Source organism: Halyomorpha halys, unplaced genomic scaffold (genome assembly GCF_000696795.3).
Source record: "Halyomorpha halys isolate HHAL.00 unplaced genomic scaffold, Hhal_1.1 Scaffold273.1, whole genome shotgun sequence".
Classification (NCBI taxonomy): Eukaryota; Metazoa; Arthropoda; class Insecta; order Hemiptera; family Pentatomidae; genus Halyomorpha; species Halyomorpha halys.
In genome coordinates, this window is record NW_027106425.1 from 603290 (window position 1) to 613637 (window position 10348).

At 30.7% G+C, this 10348-nt stretch overlaps 1 protein-coding gene across 2 annotated transcripts in view; it reads left to right on the forward strand.

The window, feature by feature from the left end:
* LOC106680658 (protein abrupt) overlaps positions 1–10348 on the forward strand; it is a 46448-nt gene that overhangs the window by 9028 nt on the left and 27072 nt on the right. For both annotated transcript variants that reach the window (XM_067044797.1, XM_014420526.3), the window contains exons 3-5: positions 1154–1303; positions 5307–5564; positions 8547–8645. In XM_067044797.1, coding sequence (XP_066900898.1) covers positions 1154–1303; positions 5307–5564; positions 8547–8645 — 507 coding nt within the window. The remainder of the gene's footprint in view (positions 1–1153; positions 1304–5306; positions 5565–8546; positions 8646–10348) is intronic.

Consider the following 10348-nt stretch of genomic DNA (forward strand, 5'->3'; position numbering starts at 1 on the left):
CCGGACCCGTCTCGCTAAGACCCCTGGGGAGCGATGGTCCTATATCACTTTTGAAATATTAGCTTAAAACGGGAAAAGGAGACTTTAAGATAGTTAAATCGAGCAATATTTAAAAAGCGTCTGAAATTGAAAAAAGGTATAAGAGTATGAACAGATGTTTTGAACGTGTTTCAGGCGATTCAGAGATTCATTTATGTTATAAACTTTTTTTTTTTTTAGTTTTTCATTTAGAAATTTTTATTTCAAAATATAACCATCAATAACATTGATTCGAATACTTTTGTTTATTTGAACATTACATCAACGTTTATAATTCATTTCAGTTGTTTCTTTTTATTTTCTGGTTACATTGCTGTTTTTCCCTGAGCCCCAAGTGAGTGTCATAAAGTTTTACTTTGCAGAAGCTCTTCATTTATGTCAACGCTATTTAAAAAAATAAAATTTTGATAGAGGGAGCTAAATATATATATAGCACAGCTGTATGGATATGCTCGTTTTCCCAACTACTTAAAAAAAAAAAACAACATTATTTTATATATTTTTATTTTTTCTAAAAACCCAAAGAAAATGACAAAATATTTATAAAAGTTTTAAAAGTAAAGTTTTAAATCTTTACATAATAGTAACCATTACACAATAATAACAATCGTTTAGTTTATTTGTTATGAAACAGCATAATAAGACATGCAAAAGCCTACATTACACTTTTGGCACCGAGTTCTTACTCTTCCAGAAAGTATGCTACTAAGAGTTTACTCACTTTTTGATTTCAATTTTACTCTGAAATCATCCATCAGGATCTCAATGTTCCATATGTTGCCGATTTGGCAGATGCAGATCCTTCCATGATAAACTTCCCAACCACCCAAACCCACTCGTTTCTAACCTGGCTTTTCCTTCATTACCTAATATTCCTCCTGGGCATCTGAAAAGAAGATGGCCTCAATATTTTCTCCTCTAGAAATGTTATTGGAGTTTTATCAGTGGGTAAATTCTCCACATTTGTATCATGTCATTATATCACTTACAGCAAATTTACTTGTTTTATATATTTTTATACAGTTGTAAATAACAATAAATAAATTAATAATTTAAAAAATTTAAATTTGAATTAATCTTTATAAAGTAACTTATTTGTATTTTATCTTTTTAGATAATGTTGTCGGCCTGTAGTACATACTTTGATTCAATTTTTTCTAAACATGAAGAAAAAGACCCTATTGTTATTCTGAAAGATGTAAAGTTTGATGACATTAAGGCCTTAGTTGAATTCATGTACAAAGGTGAAATTAATGTAGAAAATGTAAGTATTTATTTTTAATCCTATTTATTTTTGATTTATTGAAAAGGGTGTTTGAGAGTGGTAGTGATATGTTGAATTTACTTGATATCCTTATAATTAAATCTATGAAGAGAGAAAGTATTAGTTTAAAAATAATGCTGTATTTCCTGATCCTTTTCTGCCTTTCTAAACAGCTTCTGTCATTTAATTTTTTAATGTTTTACTCACCTGATTTAATGGATTGGATGACCCATGGTTCTAAATTATCTACAAACTACTCGTTGTGTATCAGGCCTTGTGCTTTCCAATTGTACTAACATGGTCTCTTTTTTCAATAAAGTGTTGTTACAATAAGCCGTAAAAGTGTGTGAGGTATTCTCATGAACAACTCAACTTATATTAAGGCAGATTAAAAATTTTAAAAATACTTTTTTTGTCAATATTTAAAAAATAATAATATTAAACAATAAGCACAAACAAAATTTATCATTGAAAATAGTTGGGAATTTAAAACAAAAAAGTAAATAATAATGAATCTACTCAATGAATAAACTTGAAGTATGAATGAATTTGGTTCTTATGAAATTAAAAACAAAATTGATTCATCTTAAAGATAAAACTTCCATCCAGGTTGGGAATGTTCTGTCAAATTTATTTTCTTACTAATCTCTTACTGCCCCCTATTACATAGGAATCATTCAAAACACTGCTTTTTAAAATTTCTTTTAGCATAAATAACATTTAAATTACTCAATTTTAATGAATAATTTTAAGGAAAGATAAATTAAGTAAGTCCAAAGGTATATATTTTTACCTAATTTTTTTTTTTATCAAATAATGGAACATAAAAATGTAAGATACAATTCAGACAGACAAGATAAGTTCCCATTGGTACATCAAGTTTTACATAAAACAGGTCTAATTATCTTACAAAAATGTTAGGATAAATTTATGCATGTCATACAAGTTTCCATACATTAAGTATCACCTATTCTAAAAAGTTAGAACTGGTCAATTAGATTTCATAATGACTGTTGTATGACTATCAAAACTATAAGACTCCCAAAAATCAAGGTAACTAATTAAACTTCATGCAATGCTTCAACTATCTTCAGGTAATCTAACAATCAAATTTTTACGCTTCACAAATGACACCTGGTCAGTTTTTGTTAGACCTTCATTTTTATTGAAAAAATACTATATATGAAGTGTACATTTATGTCAAAAATCTGAAAAACATTCAAGTGACAGCTGATGAAATAAACAATATAAAAAACCGAACTACTGCTTATAACATCTCAATTCAAGATAGAATACTGAGGTTGATGTTTCATGGCCCAAAACAGCTCCCTTGATTCCTAATAATGAAGACAAAAAGATTTTTGAATATTAAATCATTAAATTGTCTGTGGTGACATTGATATTTTCCTATCTATGTTCTATCCTCACCAAATTATTTTAAGAATTTTTGGAACTATTGATACCTTAAGTTATGATTTTATCGGAGTGTATACTGTCAATAGTTTTACATCACTGCTGGAGCAACGCCAAAGGGAGGAGATAGATGAAGGCAGGACTGTCTAGTCAACATTCTGGCTGGATTGTGGTTGTACACAATCCTTTCTTATAACTATACATTTAAATCATATACTGTTTTAAACATTCAGAAAATATGTATTGTTCAGTACTAAAATATATACTATTGTGTAATTCTCTGATGAGACTCAAATTTTGAAGTTTGTGATATGCATATATTTGTTTTTATGGCCTAATAATATATTATGTTTAATTTATTATTAAAATTAGAAATAAAGAAAAAGAAAACTTAAATTTTAATGATGAAATTATAAATATACATGCAGTATGGGCATGGAGGAAAACTAAAAATTGACCAAATAAAGAACAAAATAAAACCCAACCTAAATGTGCTTAGCTTACTTTTATATTTTTATGTTCTTGGTTGCAACAGTAATAATTATGGAGTAGAAATTGTTTAGTGTCCAAGTCACTAGATTTTTAAATCTTGGAGTCCGGCTATGGTAGAAAAACTATTGATGGACAAAATTAATGCACCACTTAATTTAGTTATTAAAATTTAATTGATTATCTTTCTGTATTATTTTATCTAATTTTTTGTAATTAGAGGTGTACATGGTAAAAATAAAGTGTAAAATAATGATTTATTTTCTTTATTTATTTTATTTACATACTGAATAATCTAATCTCATTTACTTAAAAAGTTGTATAAAATTTGTTTCAGTCATTCTTTTTCCTTGGTTTGTTTTGTTTCATTTATTCTGAACTTCAAGCATTTTATTTTGTTTTCAATACATCTAGTGAGGTGTTTAAGTGAATGTGATAGTGTTAGTGCTATGACGTTATATTAGAAAGGGTAAGATGCCAGTCAAAAGTGAACTTGCCAACCAGCCTTGGATCGACCAAGGTCTACAGACAAGAAAAACAATGGACAAATCTGTCATCAGGTTCTGCAAAACCACAGAATCACTGGAAATGATTTAAAAAATCTTTAGGCAAGTTGGAAGTGGTTTGATTTCCAGCATGACTATACAAAGAAGGCTTAATCAAAATAACATTAAGTCCCAGCACCTGGCCTGTGGACCTCTTGAGGGCCATAGCTAGGTGGTGGCAAGATGCACCCTCCCAAGGGTGCAGGTACAAAGAGCACAAAATTAACCTTGGAAAATCCCTCCCCCTTTTTTTTCATATTTGTGCAATTTATCAAGCAATAGCTTTAGGTTTAGCTTTTATTTTATAATTACCTCCAATGGGTGGTTCCTTCCCAAGATTTTCAAGTGTAAATTAAACATACAACATATTTACTTATTGTATTTATTACTTGTACAGTTGTAAATCACATTAAATATTATTTTATAATAACAGTGTTTTTATATTAAAACCATTTTACAAAAATTCTAAAAAAAAATTGTTCAGACCCTCAGTATTGGAGGGCACAGATTTTTCAAACTCACCAAGGGTGTAGATATGCCTTGCTATGGCTCTGGACTCTTAACCATAGCTCACCAAATGGCTCAGCTTCAGTTTCTATAGGAAGATATGAATTGCTCATTTGGAAGATTGGAGAAGAGTTATCATTACAGATAAAATTTGAGGAATCATGGTTTTAAATTTTCAGATTGAGATGAATTCATATGGATGCCATCAAGGAAGAGTTCATATACTCGTATGTGGTTCCACTCGTATACTCATATAGGTCGTTAAGTGGTATTTAAAAGTGGCTCATTAATATTCTGGATGGAATTTCCTTGGATACTACTCCAAATTGGTTGTGTGGGGAAGATTTTCATCTTTGCCAAGGTAATTATAAGACCTAATTGAGGAACATTCAGTTAATGTCGTTTGTCCTCTACATTAGTGAAAGGTTCTTGGTGATACAGGATAGTGCCAGTGCCCCTAAAGCAGGTATTGTAGATCTATATGAAATTAGAATTAAATGCTTGCTGTGGCCAGGTTAAAGTCGAGTTTGAAATGTGATTTAACATATTTGAGATTTTGGATCATTTTAACCAACTGGTATGATGGAAAAATCCTTGAACAGTTGGAAATGATTGTTCTTGATGAAACTTCTCAGAACTTCATAAAAAATCTTTCTCAAGGAACACAAAGATGTTTAATAGACGTGTTTCATATCAAAGGTTGAAATTCTCTTAAATAAAATTTAACAAAAACATTTTTTTTTTTTGTTGATTATTATTCTTCAGAATTAGTTTTAGTTTTGTCCTTTTTCTCAAAATTTATTTTTTTAATATTTATATATTAAATATTTACTACATTTATTTTTTAAAAGCCTTTTTACAACCAAACCTATTTTGCAGTATGATAAATATGAATTAACATTAATTAATTGCAAATTTAAGGATGGTGCTTTAATTTTGTCCTTCAGTGTATTTTCAATTTTATCTGTTGGTACTGTGATTCCTAGTACATAGTTTTGTGTAATTTCATCATGTTCTGATTTCTTTATTTCTTTTATTATTATTTTCAGTCACAATTAAATACACTGTTGCAAACAGCTGAAGAACTAAGGATTAAGGGTTTAGCCGCTGTTTCTTGGAGGTCTGAAGAAGGCTCTTGGCGGAGTGTAGAAACTCATCATGCGGCTCAAACAGGACAGCATAAAGTTTATAGTGCTTATCAGCAACCTAGTGGAAGAAAAAGAAAAAGGAGACCGGATTTCAATGAAATTTATAGCCCAAAAGTGTCTTGTATATCTAACCCTGCTACATCAACAGATGATTTTCCAGTTAGTCATTTAAATCTATTACTCAGTAGTGATATAGTTTTAAAGACTAATTATTGTAAAATGAATATACTTTTTCTTTATATGATAATCTGTTCCAAGAAAGTATGGGCTGGGAGTATCAAGTTTAGTTATCTCTAATATTCTTGCTTGGGTTCAAAGTTTTATTATTCTTGAAAAAATGATCTAGATACATCTTGATCACTGTTTTTTTTTTTTTTTCAGTAGATTGTCTTGATGTCTTCACTCTGGACAGATTATTCATCAAAAAACACCTCATTTGTTTGTTAGATCACTTCAACGAACTATATGGAGTAATTTCTTCTAACAGTGTGATTGCTCTATGATTCCTACTCTCAGTTTGTTCTTATGATGGGATAGAGTCTCTTGCAGCACTAACCCCAGCAGTCATGCCTATTCTGTATATCCATTTCCAATTGCAGATCCCAAGTATCAGTAATGTATAGCAGGTGTGGCTGAGGATACTCTGATCCTTGAGATCTGAAATTGGAAGTGGCAATACTGAATAGGCATGACTGCTGGTAAGTGCTGCAAGAGACTCTATCCCGTCATAAGAACAAACTGAGAGTAGGAGTCATAAAGAAATTACTGTTACAGAAATTACTTCAGATAGGTGTCACAGACTACTTCTATGTATAGTACTCTAAAGAACTTTTTTTCTTCTTTTTTTTTCCATTGGTCCCTTTGCAGTCATGCAGCAATGAGAGAATGGATTTTTAATTTTTATTTTTTCTAAGATTTACAAAACCTTTTGTAGTTTACAAATTATCACCTTGTAATTGGATGAAAACCTGCTCCGCTGGTTGCTTTCTCATTTCTGGAGACACCTCAGAATAGAAAAAATTGTTCTTGAATGTAAAGTTTCCTTTTGCATTTTATCTTTATTTTTGTGATACCAACAAATCCACTAGTGTCTTTTTATTTCGTCCATCACCTCATATTTATATCCATTCATATTTCAAATAAAATAATAATAACTAGGGAGGTACCCTCTGTCCACCTGATGGTGGACCAACCCCTATTTTACTAATTATACTACTGATTATTTAATTGTACTACTTGTTGCTCAAATTTTATAATTGTAATTTATTACGTTCTTTATCTCAATTTTTTATGACCCATTTTTATTATTTTACCTTACAGCTAGAATAAAATATTACACAGTCATCACTAAAAACTATTTTGTATAATATAGAGATGATATATTTTGATTCCTCTGTGATTCTTTTTTAATAATATCTTTTATGTTTTTATTACTTTAGGAATGTAAAATAAAATATTATTTGGTATTCACTAAAAACATTTTTATATAATAGAGAGACTCTCTCTCTAATTAGTAGATTCATACAATTGATTTTGATTTGTTGGGTCAATATTGAAATTTGTTATTCACTGTTTTTCTACAAGAATTCTAAAATAATTTGTTATTTTAATAATCTTGTTTAGAAAAATGTTGGCAATTACAGTCTTTTAGCTAGTAAGAACTAAATGAAATGAGAGTGCTCAACTTATACTAAAGTGGTTTCTTCAATTAGGCATTGGATTTATATTCTTCAGGACTTTTTCTATTAAACTAGTAAAAATCTATTAATAAAAATAAGTAAAAATTTATTATTGCCGGAAATGAAAGTCAAACATCATTATCATTAACATTTTCAGACAAGAATTAACTGTTTAACTCTTGTACATTTTATTTCTTAAAATAAAACTCAAAATACTCTTAACATGCTTTGAATTAGAGTTAATGTAGTTAATTTTTTTTTCAATATATGTATATGTGTTTTGTGAAAAATATATATGTTGATGACCAGTGTGTGTGCATGCATGTGTTTATCCTCCAATAGTTTTTCTTGTAACTCCAGATGTTATCCCTGTTTTTGTTTTTGTTCCTTATACCCAGAGTCATGGGGAAAAAACTTCTGTTATAAAGACTTCAGGCAGCCCAACAAAGTATTGCAAATTTTGACCAATTGGCCTTGGAAACGGTATAATTTTGTCTTATATACTTGAGGTGAAAACAGTTATCAAGTTAAAGAAAACAGTTATATAAAGTGGCTAGAAGTTATGTTAGGTGTAGCTTAATGAGCAGTAAGGATCATCTGTCACTTGAATTTGAGAGTATTCCCGTATGTGTTACTGCAGATTTGTTCACTAAATATACCCTGATCAGAATCTTTTCTTCAAAGTTTTTCCACTTTTTACCCACTCAAAACATATGTTTCTCATTACACATCTCACTATTTGTACTGTATGCAAATCTCTCATTATTGTATCTTAATATTTGTGCATCACTTGACTAATTACTGTTTCAATTTTAAAAAAAAATATTTTATTGAGAAAAAACAGATAATTTAGGCTTTTCTCACTTGAATTAAAGTGACCATATTTTTTAAAAAAGATTTTTAATTCAACAGTATTATCTCCCTTCTTGTTACATTTTATTTCCTCACTCAAATCTGAATTAGATCTGTTATTTACACTACATTAATTTTTACAGCTCTTACTTTAACAAAAAAATTAATATAAAATAATACAACCATCAAAATGGAATACAATTTTAAGAGTTGTTTACTGGATGTGTTCAGCAAAGCTACTGGAAATTTCAAAGGAGTTCGTTTATAGTGGTGGCCTTCATAATAGGGTATAGAAATTCCCATATAAGTAAAAATTATGGTGGTTGAGTGAAGATTACTAGGATTGAAAGCCCTTATCAGGTCTCCATTTTATCACCATCTTTCTTAAACTGACCTTTGTTTTTTAATATTTTATTTTTTTAATCATATTTAATGATTTTTTTGATTAGTCAAACATTTGGTGTTTTTTTTTGCTAGAATTTTAATGATAATTTTTCATATCTCGTCATCACATAATAGCTTAAAAGAACCTGTTTTTTTTTTTTTTTTTAGTATGTAAGCTGATTTTTTGTCATTAGAATTGTCTATTATTATCCCTAATTCTTTTTAGTCAGAAAGTGATGAAGACAGCCAAGATGGTATGTGGGATACAAGGTCACATGAAGACGTTTATTCCGAACCTGAAGATGTAAAACCACAAATAACTAATGTAAGTTGAAAATTATTGTTAGTTTTGTTTAAATTAACTGGTTTATTATGAAGTCTAATATTGTTTTTCATTCACTAAATTTAGAAGTTTAATTTGTATTATTGGACAGTTTCTCAAGGTCTTTTACTTTGTTTATTATTAATGGCAGCTTGAACTTCGCTGTATTATCAAATGATATGTTTCCCTACTTTATGTTATGTTGACAGAGCTTTTAATATTTTTGATAGCATCTGTTATTATAATATAAAGGCAATATATTCCTTCATAATGTTATACTGCGTTGTTACTGACTCGGTAATATAATTTATGATCGTCAGGATGCCTGTTGGTCAGTTTTTTAAATTTGGTACTGAGGTTAGTTGAACAGTTTTTTGCTGTTTAACTGGATTACCATTACTTGGGCCACATCATTATTTTTGCCATATAAGGCTGTTTGTTTATATGATTTTGAGCATTAGTCACATTCCAAAGACGAATTGTAAAGGTTTTTATTTATTACATTTATGGCATAGGGATGAGGTTGTATACTAGATTTGTAAGTAATGAGAAGTGAGATTGAAAATCATGATTTTGTAAGTTTTTAAGGTGAGTGAAATGGTGTGTGAAGGGAGTTTAGTGTTGGCTGGGCATTTGGGCTAAGCTTAGATTGAAGAGTAGAGGAATGTGGATATTGGCATTGAATTTAGGAATCATGAGGTAGAGTTTGTGCTGTATCTCCTCACATTTGAACCTAAGGAACTCTTGAATTCATAATTCTAGCAGGTTCTCTTCATTAGTCTAGTCGACTACAATAATAATAACAGTTTTTATTTTATTTTCCCCCTCTAGCATTTCTGCTAAATAGGGTTCGGCTGCAGTGGTGGGGTAGTGCACAAAGGTTACGCATGCCACTGTTGCTAATCTTCAACTTTATTTTTTTTATTTTAAAAGAGTACAATTTTATTTGTACTGTGGTGCAGTTCAGCACTCGGTTGAGCACTTTTTAGATGAGACTGCACCTTATCCACCTGCATCCGTCCGGTAGGTCCAACCCTTCTGGTCTGCATCCATCTAGTGTGCCTCCTCCATCACACGGATAAACCCCCTGAAGAAGGGTTTGTTCTCAATCAGACCAAGGAAGCCCAACTCAATGAGAGCGAATATCCCGGTGTTTCTAAATAACCTGGCTTGGGGTCTTTTCATGGCAGTGCAATTTAAATGGTTCTAGCCCCTGCCTTTTCACTTCAACAATATCCTCCTTGAGAATGTGGTCCAGAGACATTACTTGGTTCAGCCATGGTAGCCAGTCTCCTCTGATTCTGCATGAGATTCTGGATCCAAGCATGGGATACTTATCTGAGAATATCAGGGAATGCTTCCTCCTGGACCACATATTTGTAAATGATTATTGTGGCAGAATACCTGATTCCCCAGAAAGCACCCCCTATCCTACATAATCCATCGAATGGTAGGGTCACCCTACTGTTAAATAAACCAGGTGAGGAGTGGTCTCAAATCATCTTCTTATCCTCACATTGAGGTACGTTATCTCCTCACTTTGTCTAATCCTCTCTCCTTGGATTTCTAGGGTGATAGGATGAGTCCTATCAGTTGGTAATTCTGGCAGGTTTTCTTAATGGGTCTACATGTGGACACCTATTGAAGTGCAAACATAATAAAATAAGAAAAGGAAATGGATAAGGAGCCTGTAGCTATTTATTATA